The sequence below is a fragment of the Sceloporus occidentalis genome, unplaced genomic scaffold (genome assembly GCF_023333645.1).
Source record: "Sceloporus occidentalis isolate IW3139 unplaced genomic scaffold, rSceOcc1.0.p SCAF_1, whole genome shotgun sequence".
In the NCBI taxonomy this organism is placed as follows: Eukaryota; Metazoa; Chordata; class Lepidosauria; order Squamata; family Phrynosomatidae; genus Sceloporus; species Sceloporus occidentalis.
Genome location: NW_028316981.1, coordinates 108,221,177 through 108,241,832, shown reverse-complemented (window position 1 = coordinate 108,241,832; position 20,656 = coordinate 108,221,177). Strand labels below are relative to the sequence as shown.

General features: G+C 39.9%; 1 protein-coding gene across 1 annotated transcript in view; it reads right to left on the bottom strand.

Annotated features, from left to right (window-relative positions):
- LCP2 (lymphocyte cytosolic protein 2) overlaps positions 1–20,354 on the bottom strand; it is a 58,222-nt gene extending 37,868 nt beyond the window's left edge. The window contains exons 1-3 of the mRNA XM_089531808.1: positions 20,214–20,354; positions 9,588–9,650; positions 9,053–9,099 (exon numbers count right to left, since the gene is read on the bottom strand). Of these exons, the coding sequence (XP_089387934.1) occupies positions 9,053–9,099; positions 9,588–9,650; positions 20,214–20,291 (188 nt within the window). The 5' untranslated portion in view covers positions 20,292–20,354. The remainder of the gene's footprint in view (positions 1–9,052; positions 9,100–9,587; positions 9,651–20,213) is intronic.
- Between the last annotated feature and the right edge of the window lie 302 nt (positions 20,355–20,656).

The window sequence follows — 20,656 nt, the reverse complement described above, 5'->3', positions numbered from 1 at the left end:
AAAAGGCAATAGACACTTCTACTGTGAGAGAAATGAGCTCAAAGGAAACATGTTTGGCTTGCTTTGTCTTGACACCATTGAACAACCCTGAGAAAATATGCCACTATTTGTGTAATGCACTAATGGGATTCCAACCTGTTCTCCTCAGCTTAGCTTCTCTCTTAAGCTTTTCTTTCAGCTTCCTAGTTTAAATATCCTATTCCACACATCTTGTTCACAAAGAGTATGGCGAGGCTCCACATGTTTGCTTGAACAAGTTGTGTACAACATTTTCCACCATAGCCATTAATTTTTGCCTCTTTGTCCACTTCAGTTGCTTCTGCACTGCAGAAATGCTTCAACTTGACACCATTTTAACTGCCATGGCATAATGCTATAAAATCCTGGGATTTTTAGTTTTGTGAGACATTTAGCCTTCTTTGCCAAACAGCTCTGGTGTCACAAATCCCAGGATTCCATACCACCGAGACATGGTAGTTAAAGTGGTGCCAAACTGGATTATTTCTGCAATGTGGATACACCCCCCCCCCCCCGAGATTCCCCATCTTAAATGTCAATTTGTACTCCTTTTCTCTATCGGATACACTTACACAGAATGAAAACGAAGTGGAAGCTCTTACCTAATGCACTGAGAATCACAAGTGATACACACCTCAAATAGAATGTCTTTAGAGACTACTGTTTGTGTGGCATCCCATTAATTCTCAAACCTTGTTTTTATTCATAATTTTTTGTCTCTTAATAGAACCTCTTTGAAGTGAGTCAAGAAACAGTGGTGTAGATACTCATCTGCTGCTCCATTTATGAGTGATGACTTTACAGCAACCTGAAGAAGTCCCCTTGGGAAAATCCTTTAAATATTTGAAGCATTTAATGGCACTGATCTTGTGCAACTGTTTTTTGTTTTGTTTAAAAAACCCACCTACATTTACTGGAACTGTTAATGGAAAGTTGCTATTTATTTAATTGTTTGCTTGCTTGCTTGCTTGCTTGCTTGCTTGCTTATTTATTTATTTATTTATTTATTTATTTATTTATTTTTGGCCCAGAATCTCAGGACAGCATGGCAAGGGTTATTCCTTTACAAAAAAGAATGGTAAGAAGGAGGCTGACTGGTCCAAGATCAGCTAGTGTGCTCTACACTGAGTGAGGATTTAAATCTGGAACTCTCTGACAGGAACCCCATACTCTGAGCCAATTTAACATGGCAAAATATATAAAATCTCCAATACGTGCTTGCTGACTTTAAAAAGTTACTCAAAATGCTTGTTAGAAAGATAGGGCAGCACACTACCTGAGAACATTTCTATATTATTTTTCTTAGGAGTAAGAGCAAGAATGTCTGGGTACCATTCTAGCCGTTCCAAGAACCTTTTAGCTTACTGGTATTTCTCAGCTTCCAATATGTTTTTCATATCTGTAACCTCAAAGAAGTGAGATATGGAATAGAGAGCAAAGATAGGGCTGTAGTGTAGTAAATGTTTTGTCTCTTTTTAAAAACAACAACAAAACTGTAATCCAGATTTATCTAACTGTTCTGTATATTGTTTTCAGATCAACCCTCCAAGGAAAGTTGAACCCCTGTACTTTGATTCATGCCAATTTTCCTTGGAGCATTATGCTACCCTTGAAGACATAATCATAGTCTCATGAATCATACTGGGAATGAATCTGGATATTTTTCTGGCTCAATCCCTATTGGTTGGAATCCAGGTCTCAGTCGGGATCAGGAGTACTTTGGGACAGTGAAAGTTGGTGTGCCAACTATGCCCATTCCTAGAGGTGAAAGTTATGGATTACTGGGCCATGGTAACCTATATCCCAATTAAAACAAATTCAGTTTTGTGCAGCACCCCACTGTATAGAGCCACCTTTGAAGCATGCATGGAAACTTCAGATGGTTCAGATTATTAGATTATTATACCTGGGCCTCTAACTCTTCTCTTAAACCATCTTCATTGGCTAATTATTCACTGGATACTTCTGTCAAGTCCTATCAGTTTCTGAGGCCTTCTTAGTGTTTGCAACAAAAGTTTAGAAATAGGATTGGAAATCCTGTTGGGGTGCAACACACACATCCCTATTGTTCTGGCTAGAGGTGTTGGATGCTACAGTTCAATTTTTGAATGGGCACACATTTTTCACTAATGTTTTAGAACTTCCTGACTAAAAAGATTCATATAGCTTTCTCCTTCAGGTCTTTCTGGCGATTAGTGAAAATATAAGGGTGTTTTTTTTTTTTTTTGTGGCTGATCAAACTAAATAAAATGGACATTCATCTTAGCATCTTAGCATTTAAATATGATTGCTGTTTGACATGTTATCACTGATTGCTTCAACAGACTTTTCTTTTTTATCTCACCATTGTAGATGTAATTTAAAAAGATTTGTAGTTTTATTATTGTCATTTTTAATTGTAATTGATTTTCTTAGTCACTTTGGCATCCCTTCCTGGAATGTATGATAGAAATAAATATTTATTGTGAGTTTAAAGAAGGGGAAACTGTGTGTGCCATTCCAAGATCCTTGAAGAAAAGTAAGCTTGAAGAATGCAATACAGTCACCCCTCTGTATTTACAGATTCTTTATCCACAAATTAAACTATGCATGGCTTGAAAATATTTTTTACAAATATAGATTTCCAGAAGCAAACCCTGATTTTGCCATTTGATATATTTTAGTATGCATTGTATTTAGTAAGACCTGAGCATCCACTGATTTTATTATCCATGGGGATTCCTGGAACTAAACCCCAGCAGATAACAAGGACTCGCTATAATTTTCATTAGCAATGAAGCCTTTCTTGGCTGCAAAAAAAGGTTTTTTCCCAGGACAGTATCTATATATAATTATAAACATTTCAGTATTAGGAAAGTGTTCTGGGTCAATGATCAAAAATAAGTACATGGGCGTAAACTTTCTGTGTTATTTCCCTTACTGGATGAGAAATTGCAGGCGAGAAAGGTTGTTATAAACAGAAAGATTACTCAATCTAGTTTTTAGGGCTCTGCATTGGATTTAGTTTTTTTCTACTTCAAGCATCAGACTTATGAATCTGCAGCTGAGGAAGGAAGTATAAAAACCACACTGCTTACATAAAAGGAGGAGGGGGTGTATCCGATTGATTAAGGATAACACCAGAGCAGCAAGATGAGGAAAATATTACTCACACTCTTGCCTTCTCCTTTCCACATGGACAGGTCAAAGTGTGGTTGGTATTGTTATGCTAAGACAAAATCTTCTGAATTTTGGTGTGTGTGCTTTCCCAATGGCCCTCAACGGACACTGTACTCCGGGCAACCATAATCTCTGAGGCAAGTGGTCACATCCACACCATCCCATATGCACATCAAACAAAATAGTTTGGGAATTGCAAATGAGGAACTTTAACACCTCTGAAGTCAGGAAGACAGGCAACTGAGACAGGAAGTTTTGCCAGACAAGCCTGATAAGGCTGATTTACAACTTCATTCTCAACCTGGAGATTGCCAGACCAAGCAATCCTTTACAACATAGACTTGATTTCCTTTGATGTAGGACAAACACCTTTGTCTTTAGGCTAGTTTTTGCCTATAAAAGACCCCCCAAATTCTTTATCAGTGGGCTAGTTAGAAGGCACAGGGACACTCTGTCACTGTGAACTCTGACCAGTCCCAGTACATCCATTCCTCCCTCTGCTCACACAAACGACCCATGGTATCTCCTTCGCAATTGGATCCAGAGTCAAGCCTCGTCTTGTGTAAGTATTGTTATTAGTTCAGGCTCCAACTATTCCAAGCTAACTCTTGATTTCCTTAAGCCTGACATGTATATGTGAGTGAATGTGGATTGTTGTGTGATTTTCCCACTAAATAAAAGAAACATTTCATTCAGGGAATTCTGCTTCTGCAATGTTTCTTTGATTCCCATAAGGGAAATGGTTGCAAGGGTCCTTGCAGCCAACCCAATAAATTGAGCTAAATACAATTCCCCCAGACAGAGAAATTTTTGGCTACAGTATGTTTTGGATTTTTATTCACAGTTCCAAATAGTTATAGGTGACAATGCCAAGTAGCCTGCTTCAAAAAGTGGTTAGAAAAGGCAAAGCAGATCCCCAAGTTATATTGGCCACACCTAAAAGGTAGTGATTTCAGTAAACTGACCTGCATTTGTTGCCCAATTTCATTTATGTCTAAGAGTGCATCTATCTTGTGGAAATAAAACAGTTTGACACCACTTTTACTGCCAGGGCACCATCCTACAGAATTCTGGGATTTATAGTTCTGTAAGGCATTAGCAGTCTTTGACAGAAAAAACCTAAAGGCCCTGTAAAACTGCAAATTCCAGGATTCTATAGGATGGAACCACCACATTTAAAGTGGTATCAAGCCTCATTATTTCTATAGTGTACATGCACCATAAGCTCCCTTTCCTTGCCTACCTGGTAATTCCTAATTAGTAATTTCAAAAGAGGAAATTTCTCAAAAATGCAAAAGAGAAAACTTTGCAAGAATGAGCGCTTTAGTGAAAAGGGGGGGGGGAGACCCCAACAAATATGAAATATGAAATTTGAGTCAACAGATCAGATCTCTCCACTGACACAGGGGGAATATCACAGGTCAAACAAGTTACCAACAAGTCAAGAGGATGCCAACATGGTTCAAGAACCGTGTTAAGGAAGCAATAAAGACGAGAAGGCCTTTTAAGAAGTGCTGCTCATATAGAGAACACAAATGCTACCTTCTCCCCTTCCCCAAATGTAAAGTACAATATGATCCAAAATCTACAAAACAGTGGCGCATTACACACCGCCATAAGGGACGTCCTTAGGACGTCCCATTTTGAAAAAGGGCCGTCTCTTCCAGACGCCCCTTACCCTATCACGGACAGAGTCCGTGACAAATGGTGGCGGCCGTTCCACATGGCCGCCGCCATATTGACGTAGCGGACGCTGTGCGTCCGCACATCGCACCCCAAAAGTGATGCCGCAAGTGCGCGACTAGCGCCCCACGACGTCTTTTCCGGGGCCCAGGAAGGAGTGCGATTTCCGCGCTCCTTCCTCGGAGTGTCCGGGACCCGCACGGTTTGGGTGCTGCGGCTCCCGGACACTGCAAGTGGTGGCGGCGGGAGATTGCCGCAATCCAGCGGTATGTAACCCGCCAGTGATACCTTTATTGGGCCAACCAAATTTGACATTATATAGATTGCAAGCTTTTGAAGCTCCATTGGCTTCTTCATCAGGCAAAGGTGTTTAAAATCATATAGGAGAAAGAAAGACAAAAAGATGACTATGGGCCTACACAGGTGGGCAGCTCCATGCCACCTGTTTTTGCCACAGAAGGAGGCTGTAGCAACCACACACCGCGGCCTCCAGAAGGAGCAAAAAGAACCCGCTTCTGGGCAGGTTCTTTTTGTGTCCTTGCAGGGCCTCCACAGATGTGCTTGCACACCATGATGACATCCCTCGTGTGTAGCACTGTTTGGGTGCTGCACTGCACAGACATCATCTTGGCGCACACTGTGTGGTGCAATGGTGGCTGGGCAGCGGAACTAGAGCTTGGAGCGTGTGGATGCTCAGCCCTAATGTGTGTGCAGGCCAGCACAAAGTGCCAGTCTGTATTGCCCCTATGTTAGTCATAGGCTTGCATTTTGTCAAGTGTTGTGTTTTTTGTCCTCAGTTCAAATAGGATGGAAGATTATCCATGCAGGCAGGACCCTCCTCCTTCTGGCTATGTGGGTAATGGGAGATTCTTAAAGTCTTTAAGTTTTAAGCTTCACACTAAACTCCATATTGAAATTAATCTCTGGGAGAAACTGGTCATGATATTAAATGATTTTTTAAAAAAATTATCAGTAGGTATTAGAAGATGTGTCCCAGATGTTGAACCTGCAGTCAAGAGAAGCCATACCTTCCAACTGCCCTGAACTGACAGCAACAGTCCAGATTAATCCTTTGTAATCCCACTTATTATGCCTCTTTTAAAATACCCTAGCTTTTCCCTCCTCCTCCCCCTTTTCCTATTTAGCCTTGGCTTATTTCAATTGCTGCAAACTGCATGAAAAAGCAAACTGCTTTTTTGTGAGCCAGCAGACTCTTAACTTGTCTGTTCTCCCTCACTAATAACTTTTGCTATTTTGAACACATTCTCCCTTTTTCATCTATGAAATGTCAGAAAGTATAGATAAGCTTAAACCTTCTTCCAAGGTCAATGATTCTGAAAACCAAACCCTGCATGTCATTCCCCTATTAATGCTGAAAAATAAGCCCCCATTGAAGCCAGAGAGTGGTACCTTCCATCCAGAAGGTTAAGAGAAGCCCTGGTGTATGTGTGTGTGGGGACAGAGACTGGGAAGGAAATAGTTAAAGATGATGCACTGTCTAATGGCAAAGTTAGCACAATTTCTAGATATGGTCCTGTGACTACACTAAACCGCTTCCCTGATTGCATAGTTAACTGTTTGCCAATGAATAAAACAAAATCCTACATGGAGGATTTTGCAGTACAGCAGGGAGAATGCTGCAATAAAAACAGTCTTATCCATCTAGAAATTTATGTGAACATGTTTAAGGTAGATAATGTAGTCCTAGCTTTCCTTAGGAATACAGAAAACATAGCTGTTTTATTATTTATATATACCTCATCTCCTGCATGGTTGAATTAGACCTTAAAACTGCTGTAAGTACAACGGGGTTATTTCACACATTTTACAATGAACATTTTTGCTAGCTCAGCAATAATGTAAACTTTATGTTATTTCTAAGTTAGTAAAAATGTTTACCTAAGAATTGTTCATCTTACAAAATAATCTCTACTTTCTAAATTATCTAAAGCCACCAGACCCTGTCTGATCCTGGAAGCTAAACAGGTTCGGCCTTGGTACTTGGATGGGAGACCGCCCACAAATACCAGGTATTCTGGGCTATATTTCAGAGGAAGGAACTGGCAAAACCACCTTTAAGGATTCCTTCAGTAAGAAAACCCTATTAAAATTAAATTTAAAAAAATTAAAAATTTTATTTATATACCGCCCTTCTATAAAACCAGGGCGGTGTACAACATTCATAAAATACATAAAATTACCATATACTTCAACAAAATACAGTAAAAACATTCCAGCCAGCTTGCCACTGCTGACGTAGAGGGGAGGGAGAAGTTAGTCGGGGCTTGCATCAGGGAATGCTTGTTTAAATAAAAAGGTCTTCAGCCCCTTTTTGAACTGGGCCAGGGAGGTGGCCGAGTGGAGCTCAATGGGCAGGGAATTTCAAAGGGTAGGGGCTGAGATGGAGAAAGTCCTCTTAGAAGTAGAGGCTAGTCTGGCCCCTGGAACCCTCAATAGCTGCTGCCCAGATGTTCTGAGAGTGCGGGGCAGATTGTATGGGGAGAGGCGGTCCTCGAGGTATCCTGGGCCCAAGCCATTTAGGGCTTTATAGGTAATAACCAACACCTTGTATTGCGCCCGGAAGTGGATAGGCAGCCAGTGCAGATCTTTAAGCACTGGTGTTATATGACTGGCTCTGGATATGCCAGTAACCAGTCTGGCTGCCATATTCTGCACTAATTGTAGCTTCCGGGTATGGTACAAGGGTTGCCCCATGTAGAGCGCGTTGCAGAAATCCAAACGAGAGGTTACCAGAGCATGTACTACCGTTTCAAGGTCCCTCCGGCCCAGGTAGGGACGCAGCTGGCATATCAGCCGAAGCTGATAACAGGTGCTCCTGACCATCGCATCCACCTGTGATGTAAGGTGGAGCGACGAATCAAGGAGCACCCCCAGACTGCGTACCGAGTCCTTCACAGGAAGCGTGATCCCGTTCAGGACAGGTGGAACCACCGCCATCCCCGGGCCAGGAGAATCTATCACGAGCACCTCCGTTTTCTCTGGATTCAGACTGAGTCGGTTTTCCCTCATCTAGCCCATTACCGACTCCAGACAGGCCACGAGAGGAGAGATGCCATCCCCGGTCACTGCATCAGTCGGAGACATAGAGAAGACTATTTGGGTGTCATCAGCGTACTGATAACCCCCGCCCCTATGAAATTCATGTTGGCACCATAAGTCAACAGATTCCGTGAAAGCATATATGAACACACACTTTTTTAGATTCTTTAAACAAAACATGTATCCCTAGCATCCCAGTTGCAGAATCTGGAAAAGTTACTTTTTGCATGTAACGCCCAGAATCCTCTATGATTCTATGATTCTGTATGCTTCCGTAATGTTTAAATTATTTTAAAACTTTAAATTATTTTTTATAAATAGAGCCTGAACAGACAGGTCAAAATAAATCTGCTTTGGGTCACTTTGGAGGTATGCTGTTTAAATGATGCATACATCCTAAGAGGCCGAAAGCCACACCAAAGCCACGCTCAGGTCCTAAGGACTAGAGCACAGCTTTAGTGCATCTTCTGGTCTCTTAAGATGTATCTGTCATTTAAACAGTATACCTTCAAAGTGACCCAAAGCAGCTTTATTTTGCCCTGTCTGTTTGGGCCCTTAGTTTAACATTAATCATGATGTGAGTCTTGCTGATTTCAATGAGAACTAAGCACAAGAAGGGATATGGATCCAACCCAGTGTTTTAAAGCACTCAATGGCCTGTTACAGACAGCCAAAATAAAGCTGCTTCGAGTCACAGTGGAGGTATGGTGTTTCAATGATGCATGCGTCCTAAGAGTCCAGAAGTTGCACCAAAGCCACGCTCCAGCCCTAAAGACTGCATCATTGAAACACCATACCGCCACTGTGACTCGAAGCAGCTTTATTTTGGCTGTCTGTAACAGGCCTTTGTTAGAATAGGAAGTATTTTGCTGCCTGAAGCAGACCCACATGACTCCCGAGTAGAGTCAATACTTTCCTACCTTTATCACTTTCTATCCCCCACCCCAGTGCCTCTTGCATAAGTCACCTCTCCCTGCTGTGTAAGTGGGCCTGCTCTGGAAAAAGAAAAGCATTTGGTGAAAGCATATCTGAACAAATTTAATCTATCTTGGGATCAAAATCTTGTTTATCTGTTTCGAAGGCATCTTACAAACCTATTTTAGTATCTAATTATATCCCTGATTTTACTTACGGCATTCTTAGCTTTGGAAACTTCTGAATATCATTTTCAGACATGTTCTGAAACAGAAACACACACATGCAGCATATTATTGCCTGTAAACAATTTTTTCTTATTCCTACAGCCCTTTATGAAGTAAAAATAAAGGTTCTCCTTTACATGATATCTTGAACATGGCTATTTAAGTGTGACTTGTACAGTACAGTTTTGACTGGCTCCATGCCCCTCCATCAATATCCAATCACATTAGGAGTAAATCCAAAGGAATTTGGGGGGGGGGGGTAAATCTTTTGGAACTACAGTCGGCCCTTCTTATACACAGATTTTTTATACATGGATTCAAGCATCCACAGTTTGAAAATGTTCAGAAAAAGTATAAATGTCAAATATCAAACCCTGATTTTCCATTTTTTTTATAAGGGACACCATTTTGCTCTGCCATCATATTTAATTGAGCATCCACGGATTTTGTTATCCATGGGAGATCTTGGAACCAAACCCCAGTGTATAACAAGGGTCCACTGTATGTTTTTATTGAAAATCTTACCAGGAATCTTTGTCCAGTTATGTTGTGTTTCTTGGCAACTTTCTCACAGTCCTTGAAGTTTAACTGCAGGTGAAAAGAAATAATTTTGGTTATGTCCCTAGATGTTATTGTTTCAGAATAAACCATATGAAGAGTACAAGATTGGTTTTGGGGCTGCACAGTACATCTGGACCAAAACAGTAGTCTGGATAATATTGGTGGTCCACTGCCAATGCTGTTCCACAATGTCAGAAAGCCCCTCCCCACACTCATTCTGCATCCACACTGAAGAAATAATCAACTTTGACATCACTTTAACTGCTATGGCTGAATGCTATGGAATTCTGAGAATGGTAATTTGTTGTGACACTAGTTCTCTCTCTTTTCTTTTTCTTTTTAATATACACAGGCATACCTCAGTTAACAAAATCTCTGACAAATAAGCTCAGTTTTACAAAGTCATTCGCCTCTAGCCAATGCTACTGTAGTTAAGTGCCTGGCTGCAACAGGCAAGGTAAGTAGCAGCTGCCTCCAGAATCCTTACTGAGCATGCATGAATGGAAAAACAAAGAAAACAGGGAAAACTTGCCTCACCAGCTCATCCAGTGTGTCAAAAAAAGAAGAAGTAGAAGTAGAAGAAATATAGATTCATATCCCACCTTTCTCCCAAAATGGGATTCAAGGCAGATTACAATAATTTAAAATATTATCATCCATGGATTCATTTTAGAAGTAACTTTCAAATAGACCCTAGAAGGTTCAAAATATTTTTTGTTTATTTCTGAAAGCTTTACTTGACCCGATAGTTGCATTTTACATGTATATAGTTTTAATTTTTATCTGTTTTCCTTCCTCAAGCTTTGTTCAGCTATAAGTTTTTAGCAGCATAAGCACTGGGAGAATGGTGATGGAGGGCTGGAGAAGGTAAGCTCCCTCCAGAATCCCTGACTGAACATGCATGGACACCAAAACAGAGAGATAAAAGGAAAGAGTAGATAGGCCTGCCTTACCAGCTACGCCTGTATGTTAAAAAAAAGAAAGAAAAGAAACATAGAACTGTACATTTCTCCAGAAAAATGGATATCATAAAGAAAATGGAGGATGATCACAGAAAATAAAATCATCCCTGGACACATTTTGGAAGAAACTTTCAAGTGGTCTCTAGAAGGCTCAAAATATTGTGAATTGTGCAAGATTTGCCTGACCTGGTTGGCCAATTCAGCAGAGGTATTCCTCTATCGTTCCTGAACCTCTCTCTCTCCAGGTGGTTTATAATGCATAATTGTATATCCCAATCCATGAACTTACAACAATATCCACACAAACACAGAGCTAATAGCAGCAGAAGTATTATTATAGAAATAATGCCTAAATGCATGTCTAAAAGCATGTGAGGTTTCTTTGAGGAACTGTCAGACCTCTGTTGAAATTAATCTTCTTTCTGACTGGCTGTCCAATCTAAGGCTGGTTTCACGATCAATAACCACAAGAAAGAAAAGAAGGGGCTTTGAAGTTTCCAATCAACAGTCAGCGCCAGGACAGAAGACTGAATCCCCAGTCCCTGGTGTTGGTCGAGTCATGAATCTATGATATGTTGTATTTCTATCTAAACGATTTCTAATCAAATTGTTATAGTTATTTCTATACTTGCATGTATGTGTATGTGCATGAAGTTTTCATTAATCTTTTGGAGATGCATAATAAAAATGTCAGTTTTAATACAATGTTAAAATATTTAATTAACTATTCTTGAGAACCTATTTAAAAACAGGAAATAGGAAGGAGGAAGCCAGACACATCTCCCTTGATTGGCTGGCTTATCTCAAAAAGTCCCTCTTTCTCATCCGTATCAACCATGGCGGGGGGTGGGGGAGTGCCAATGTAAAAGGATATACCGCTATTGGGCAGTTTCACACAAAAGGAAACACAGTTCCTAATATATTGTGTGAAAGTATATTTCTGAAAGTACACCAACTCAAAGGCCCAACAAAAGGAATAGTTTTTGATGAGCACTGCAATGCCTGTTACATGGGAGTCAGATGGATCTTCTATGGGGAAGGTCTTCTTAATTCTACAAGTGCTTCTACACTGTAGAAATAAGGCTATTTGACACCATTTTAAGCTGTAGCTTCATTCTATGGAATCTTGGGATTTGCAGTTTCACAAGATTCTTAGCCTTTCCTGCCAAAGAGTGCTTGTTCCTCAGTAAACTAGACAATCCAGGATTCTGTAGGATGGAGTCATGACACCTAAAATGTTGTCAAATTGTATTATTTATGCAGTGTAGATTCATCTTATGTGTCACTAGGATGTAATTGTTTTTGTGTGCCTTAAACCTGTTTCCAACTTATGGCAACCCTAAGGCAAACATAATAAGTGAAACATCAATACAAAAAGATCTCCATACTGCTTATCTGTCCTCATGTGCCCCCTATACTATAAACTCAAGAAGTTTTGTATTTTTCCAGATTATTTTGTTAGTTTAACATTTGCAAATTTACGGAAAGCTTTTACTGAATTAAGATTAAATATGATGGATACAGCATACAGCGAGAGAAGACATAGAGGTATTCCTCCAAAAGAACGTACTTGTATATATGGTTATCAAGAGGTAGAGGACCTTGTTCATTACATGTTATTTTGTCCTCTCTACCAAGAACCAAGAGAAAGGTTTATTACACCTATAATAGAAACCAGTCCCAGTCAAAATCCACAGGACATGATTTTTTATCTTCTATTGGACCTGAATAAATATGTAACCTGAAAAGTAGCTTTGTTTGCCTTAGCAGCTAAAAAAATCAGGAATAAGTATATAACAGGGATAGCCATAAACTGTAAAGGTGATGACTATATTTGACAAAATTTTAATGCATGATGACAATTGTTGCTTGTTTGTTTAGAAATTCTATACTAGATATGAGATACCTGCATTTTAGATATAATTTCCATGTATTTTTATATTGTTATATTGTTGTATGTATTGTTATATTGTTGTGCTGTGCAATGACCTTTGGTCAAAAGCAATAAAGTTTGATTTAGTTGATTTAGGCAAACATATCAAGGGGTTTTCTCAGTCAGATTTGCTCTGAGGAGATTTGCCATTGCCTTCCACTGATGCTGAGAGCACGTGACTTGCCTGAGGTCACCCACTGGGTTTCAGGGCTGAGCAGGAAATTGAACCCTGGTCTTCAGAGTCATAGTCAAACATTCAAACCACTACCCCATCCCTGACTGTCATGCATTGCCACAAATTATTCATCTCCATTATTCAACAGAGCACTGTCCTCAGTAGTGAGAGGGGGAGTTCATCAACCCCCACAGTAAAAGACGTTCAAATGAGGTTTACTTTGCCTCTTTTTGCACAGCAATAACAAGTATTAGCGATGGTGCCACCACCTTTGTTTCTGAGAGCTCCTCCACCGGTGTCATCCCCCACTATTGCTACTGTCCACTACTCAAATCTAAATCCCAAAGGGCTGTATGGCTACAACTTTGCAAAATTAAAACTTTTTTAAAAATGATATCTCACAGAATCTCACAGCTGACATGGCATGGAGTTATAATCCAAAAGAGGCAATTTTGTAAAACTGTGGGGAAATGTTGTATAGTCTCCTCCTTGTTCTTCTCACACCTCTAAAATAATCCCTAACATCCATTTTGTCCTAGTTGAGCTTTGAAAGTACCCTGTTTCCCCCAAAATAAAACACTGTCTTATATTTAGATTTTTTGTGAGTTTTTCAGGCTACGTGGCCATGTTCTAGTTGGGTATATATACACTGTGTGACCCTGGGAAGACAGGAGTGATTTGCATGTGTATTGTTCTGTTGCTAATGGCAGGCCTCAGGCTGGAAGGGTCTGCAAAAGAGGATTAGTGTCTGCTTGATTAGTGTTTATTGTCTGCTGGGAAACCCCTGACCCTTGGAGATTTCTTATTTGCATTTGTTGAGTCTTCATCTTGCTATCTTTCAGGACTGGAAGCCAAACCTTGTTTACTTTAAGGGTTTCCTCTTTCCTGTTGAAATTGTCCAGGTGTTTGTGGATTTCAATGGCTTCCCTGTGCATCCTGACATAGCAGTGGTTGGCATGGTCCAGAATTTCAGTGTTTTCAAACAATATTTTATGCCCAGGATGGTTTGTAACATGTTCTGCTTCTGCTGATTTTTCTGGCTGGCCCAGTCTGCAGTGTCTCTGGTGTTCCTTGATTCTTATTTGCACACTGCATTTGGTGTTCCCTATGTAGACTTGTCCGCAGCTTCATTTGGGCAATTTAGTATCCCTAAATAAAGCTTCATTTGGTGAAGTGATGCTTTTATCCTTTCAAGTTCCTGGTATAGATCATCCACCAAATAACCAAACAATAATCAAAATAATAATAACAGCACCTACACACAAATGGACTAAAAATCATGAAGAATATCAAGATAATGTATGACATCATGGAATCTTTGAATCATCAAGGAAAAGTATCCGTATGATCTACTCTAATATAAAAACAGGAAACAGTAACACAAGAGACATGCCAACTTTGCATTATTCTGTCCTGAATGACTGACTTTATTAGTACTAATTTTACCTGGACACAGAAGATGGTAACTGTTCAGATACCAGTTTTCCACATTGCTGGCACCATGGTTTAGCATTAAAATGGTAAACTAGGAAGTAGAACAACAACAACAAAAAGCAAGGAAGGCAGAAAATAAACACAAAGTTGTAGAGGACTTTTGCACAACAATCCACCCCTGATCTATTTTCCCCATAACATTATTAGCCATTTGGAACCAAGATAGGGTCTTAGCTAGGGTTCAATGCCCCCTTCCCTAGCTGGGTTTGGGAGTTTCAAATGTGCTGATTCAGTCAGGCACACATCTAAGAAATCCCATTTAAAAATATCCTAATAAAGATGGCACATCTCTTTTAGGTACAGATAGCATTTTCATTCTCTGCTGCTAGACAGAAATGTGGAACACGTGCTGTAGAGATGCCTCCACAGAGATGCCTCCAGAAATGGCCTCCTTATGTCAAGCAAGCGCTATGTGGGGATTAACATTTGAAGCAGGGGAATCACAGGATGTATGTGTGGTGGGTACGGGATGTATCAAGTGACACCCAAAGATAGGGGTGATAATACTGGTCCCTAAACATCTGTCTTTGGGCAGAAATCGGCTGTGGCATTCACCTTAAAATGGTGGAGCTCAGTGGAATTGATGATGTGAATAGGATGAAACTGAGTAGGAGAAAAGGTTAAGGTTTTAAAAAATTCATTTTTAAAAATAATTTCTATTATAAAATAATTTTTATTTTTAACATTTTCTTTAAAACAATCACATCTTACCAAATGTTCACTTTGACTACATGAAACTATGTGTATGTAGATACATTTAGGCTGTGCATATGATATTGTAATTTAAAGGTATAATTTTAATTTTGTTAGTTGTTTATGCCACAACTATTGCTTTACATTCAGTTACATATGGAGATTATGAGATATGAATAACATTAGTACAAAGAGACATTACCCAGGATTATGTAGGGTGCGGTATGGGAGTGTGACACCACTGCATCTGTTAATGCCAACCCTAAAGACACAACTGGTTTGAAGCACTCACCAGGTGATCACACATGATCACTTTAGAGGCCATCTAATGTCCAACAGAAATATGGAGACAGAATTTGAAGAAGGAGTGGGAAGAGACCCCTCTTTATGCAGATTGGTAACATCCTGGAGGCAGTTAAAGCGTGCTCTTGCCTAGGTAATTTACGAAAAAGAATTCCTTGCAGCTGAGCAAAGGCACACATGGAATCCTTCCACAAAGGAAATGTTTGTTATTGGCTTGAAGTGGTCTTTAAATCAAAACTGGAGCTAAATCAAAGTGATTTATCTAATTTTAATTCTGAAAGCACCATTAGTTGCCTTGAACATTTCTTTACTTTTCATCCAAATTGTTGCTACAGCTCCCCATGAATTGTGCAGGAAGCTAATCTAGCTGTGCATACATATGTAGCTAAATATATATGCAGCTAAAGTCAAGCTGCTTCTAATTTGCTTTTAGACCCTGGTTTTAGATGCCTTTAGAACAGACTTGGAAATAAGCCTTCCAACCATGGGAGGTTCTGATTTTACGGGGATGAACCATATTTATCTCAGTGGTTTGCCTGTCGACAGTCTCCTGTCGATTCTTCAGCATCCCCAGTGAAATAATTGGGTACTATGTGATGGCACAGTGGATAGCACCAGCATAGAAGGGCTAATGCTCTGATTTGTTCCTGTGGCTTACCATAAACAACCACATGTATGGTGACTGTTTTGTTTATAACCCTGTTTGACAACCAGACTAGGCATCTACATAACTCAGAAAGATCAGAAAAGCAAGTAATCTTACAGAAAACTGTGGCACGGTGAGATTATCACACAACCACAAATCAGAAAAAACAAGCACAATCAACCAAAAGCTCTGACCAAAAACCAAAGGTGGCCAAAGTATGGCTCTCCAAGTATGGATGGACTATAGCTCTACATTGTTCGCCTTTGGCTATGCCAGCTAGGGATGATTGCAGTTGCAGTCCAATCATATATGGAGTACCACACTTTGTCCCACCTTGCCATAAATTATATGAAAACAAGGCAAGAGGATGGTGATTGTGCTGATGATGCAACCAACAAAATGAGTCTACTCCACTCAAAAGATTTCCAGGTGGCACATATAAGAGGCATCTAATTAATGTAAAATGGGAAACAATAAAGAATAATTCTAATAATCAGATAACTTAAAACATATTAAGATATTTTACAGATCCAAACAAGCCTTAACAGTTAAAACCATGCATATATACAAAGTAACTAGACAAGAAATATTATATCCTCAAGGGTTTCATTTAAAAAAACACATTTAACTTGACACCAGAATGAAGCATTTTGATCCCCAAAGGGAAGAAGACTCCATAATCTGTGTGCACAAAAAGAAGGCCCTCCTCCATGTCTCCCCACAGTACATTGTGGGGACTTCAGTTCTTGGGAAGGATTATATAAAGAGAAGTGCTCCTTCAAGTACCCAGACCCAAGCCATTAGGGGTTTAAATGTTATCACCAGCTTCCTGATTTGGACCAGAAACATATTGGCAGTGTAGAAATCATGTAGATGGAGAATACACATTACAATTATTTTCTCCCAAGGGTTGTTCAAGCACTGGTGTCTGTCATGTTATTTTATAAAAAGTCTAATATCTCACTTCTTTTCATTCATTTTTACTGCTACAGAGGGTTACACAAGCAGCTCCTAACACTGTAGATCTGTTGTCCTAGCTTCCCTTTCTTCTTGATCATTGTCCAAGGGTTACTGTAAGGTTGAGCAAGACAAATTGAATCTTTCAAGAGTTGGAAGACCTGTAAATCCCAGCATAATGGAGATGTCAGTGCTTCTCTCCATTTACTGCACCACCTCTGGTTACACAGAAGCCTATTACAACAAATCTATCCCATTTCCACAAATGTATAAATATGCTTTACAACCTGAAGCTTTAACATTTCTGCACTGCATCTGAAGAAGTGAATTGATATCCCATCAATACTCTTACTAAAATAAAAATCAGTTAGTCTTAAAGGTGCTGTCACAATCCATTTTTCACTCTCTCATCCCTCCCTCTTTTTATGTTGTTAACGTGTACCTTCAAGTCATTGCTGACTTATGGTGACCCTAAGGCAAACCTATCATGACGTTTTCCTGGCAAATTTGTTCAGAGGAGGCTTACTTTTGCTTTCCCCTGAGGCTGAGAACGTGTGATTGCCCAAGGTCACCCAGTATGCTTCATGGCTGTGCTGGGAATCAAACACTGGTCTCCGAGTCATAGTCCAACAGTTAAATCACTACGCCATGGCGACTCTCCAACATCCCAATGAAGCTTTAGTATTCCATTTGGCTTAATAGTGCCATACCAGTGGAGGCTGATGAAACTGGGAGTCCTCTGTTAGGCTATGTTACAATGATTTGCTCCAAAGGCCTGTATGAATCAGGGTCAAGATGGCAAAATGGTTTCCAGCCTGTGTGTATGTGTGTGCCTTTAAGTCACCTGTTGACTTATGGCAACTTCATGAATTTCATTGGGTTTTCTTAGGCTAGGAATACTCAAAAGTGGTTTTGCCAATTCCTTTCTCTAAAATATAGCCTATATCTAAATACTAATCAGAGCTGACTCTGCTTAACTTCTATGATCTGCAGTGTACTGCCAGATTTTTTTTTAAACTGCTGTCCCCAGCAAGGAGGTAGCAGCATGTGGATTCCACTTCAGGGAATAAACTTTCTAGGGCTACCACTATTGGAATGAGAAAAGGGCAGTGCTCTCAGTACTGGGGCTAAAAGTGGTGTAGGATCCTTAACATAAGCCAGAGTCTACAGCCTGGGGTGTTTAATTCATTGATGGGTTTCATTTTGAAGGAAACTTTGTGTACGTTCAGGAACTGTCTTCCTAGTGTGAGAAAATACTGTGAAATTGTGCAGTTTTCATAGACTATCCACAGTTTGGGACTTAACTGTGTACAAAAACTGTATATGGTAATCTTGCACAGAACACTGACTTTTCTGCACATAAAATTGCTTGGAAAATAATATTTTGGCACAGACATACTGTTTTCCTATGCAGAAAATGCTGTTTTCTGTGCAAAAATACAATTTGTAAATTTTGTACAGAATGAGTCCTTACCTACATTATTTTTTGCACAGGAAACAGCATTTTATTGGCAGAAAATAATATTCATTGTGAAAAATATTGTTTTCCATACAAAGGATGCTATTTTGTATGCAGAAAATGTTGTTTTTGCCACAATACAATCCCATGCTAATTTTGCATAGAACAAATCCCGAACGGCAAAGATTCTCATCAGTCCAAGATTCTTCCTGTCAGAGTTTCTTGTCACTTGAGAAACACATTTTTCAACTGTTTAAAAATATTCTTTCAATCTCTAGCCTGAAGCAGAGAAACACAGGGTGCCCATTTCTTATCCAAGCATTGGTATAGTGCCAAGTTATTTTGGCATCTGAGATAGAAAAGCCCTACTAGCACACTTCCCCTTCCCTGCCAGTAAAAACTACCACTGCCGCCACCAAGAACAGGGCTTCCCAACCTGTGTTCCGAGGAGCCCTTAGGGCTCCTTGTGCACTTCCCAGGTGCTCTATGGTCTCTCCAGGAAAATGAAAGAAATAAAAATTGAATGAAGTTAAAGTATAATAATATACTCTTATATATAATCCTAAACACCATTAACTTGTAAGACATATGGTAGGACTCTTAAGGGCTCTGCCATAGAAATAAGGGCTCCACGAGTAAAAAAAAGTTGGGAAACCCTGACCAAGAACAACAACCACAACAACCCAAATTAAATAAACAACAATTTATTGCCCTTTCCTAACACTAAACTTGCTGCTGAAGGCAGTTGCCTCACTATCCCCAAAGGTAGGTCTGGCCCTGTCTTTATCCAGACAGACTGAGCTTTGAAATAGTCTGAATATGATAGTTACATATACATGTAAGTAGATTTCTGATATCTAGAAGTTAACAAGTATTGTCTGGATGCATGGACATATACAATTTACAGCTAAGGTTTCTGAAATTTTACTGTTGCCATCCCATAAATACCATGGAGGCCAGCTGCTCATCCCATGGAGTTTTCATGCCACTGTAAGCAGCTGATTACTTACTGCTTAACATTAGGGTGAAATTTTATTTGGCAAACACTGGAGGCTTAGTGCTGTTTTATATCTAGCAGCTGGTATCCGGGTCCTTCTTTGCCTTTTCTATCACAACACCAGAAAATTCCCTAGTCTTCCTATGTCTCTGAACAATTATTAAGGCCAGATTATGTGAGATACTCTGTACAGAACAGTGAAGTACTGCAATCTTCATTTTACAAACCTACATTTGAAACATAGGGCAAGGATGGGGAGAGAAAATAATAGAGGAACAATGGCCTGGAATCAAAATTGTTGGTCTGTGAGTACTTGGCACTTCTGCTGGTCCAAGAGGGGTTTTCCTGACTTTCAGTGATTCTACTTTCTTGCAACTCACATGCCTTGCTGATTTGGAAGATCTCCTCACCCTTAGGAATGGAGTGTGGGAGGTCTGGATAAGGAGGAAGGAAGGGTGGACCCATACTGTGAGAGTCTGAAATGTTACTTGGTTGGATGAAAGCTCCCTAAATCTCTTGGCCACATGGTCAGTGGACATACAAAGCTGAGTAGTCCAAGGAGTAACAATTCCAACTTATCCATCTGATAGCATGGCCTGTATACCACCAAAGCTTATGCTAGACATTTCCTTTTCCCAGTTCATCTCAAAGGGGCTACCGGACTCTGTTATGAGTATTTATGATAAAACAGACTAAGGCAGCTATCTCTTTGATTCCTTTTCCAATTCACTTTTACCAAAAAGAGTCAAAATCCTAGAACATGAAAAGGAGAGGTTGTCTTAGTTTGAGACAGGAGGCTAGAAACAATTATCTAACAAATTCATTACATTCAGAAGAAGGTGCAATGGCTGTTGGAAATGGCACTGACATGTATTTAGTCTCTTCTAAAGTTATGATAGCAAAAGTTCACAAGTGGATCTACTTTTTCTTACAGTATAAAATTGGAACTACAGGACTGGACTGAAACTTACCCTCCTGAAGTAGTCTGCCAAGTCATCTGGGGACCAGCGGGCCACCTCAGAGCGATAGGGAGTGTTTCGTGAATCCATTTAGGTTCTTGCCAAGCCAGTTACAACTGTAATCATGCCAATCACACCCTAATGAAGTTGAAGGACTCCTCTCAGTAGCAACCAACGCTGGTAAAAAGCAGTAGATCCACTGAACTCAATTTCTAGCATTTGGCTTTCTTCAGAACAATGCTGCAAATAAACTGAAAGCAGCAACTTCTTCCGGTGTGAATAAAACGGTCTGTCTTCTTTCTCAGAAAACCTGTCAGCTAGTTAGTCAACCTTACCACTTCCTTCTTCTGAATCTAAATACATAAACAAGGAAACAGAGCAGCTCAATCCCACTGTTGCAAAGAGGGTTGAAAATGAACAGGAAAATATGATATAACCATGTAAGTCTATTTTTT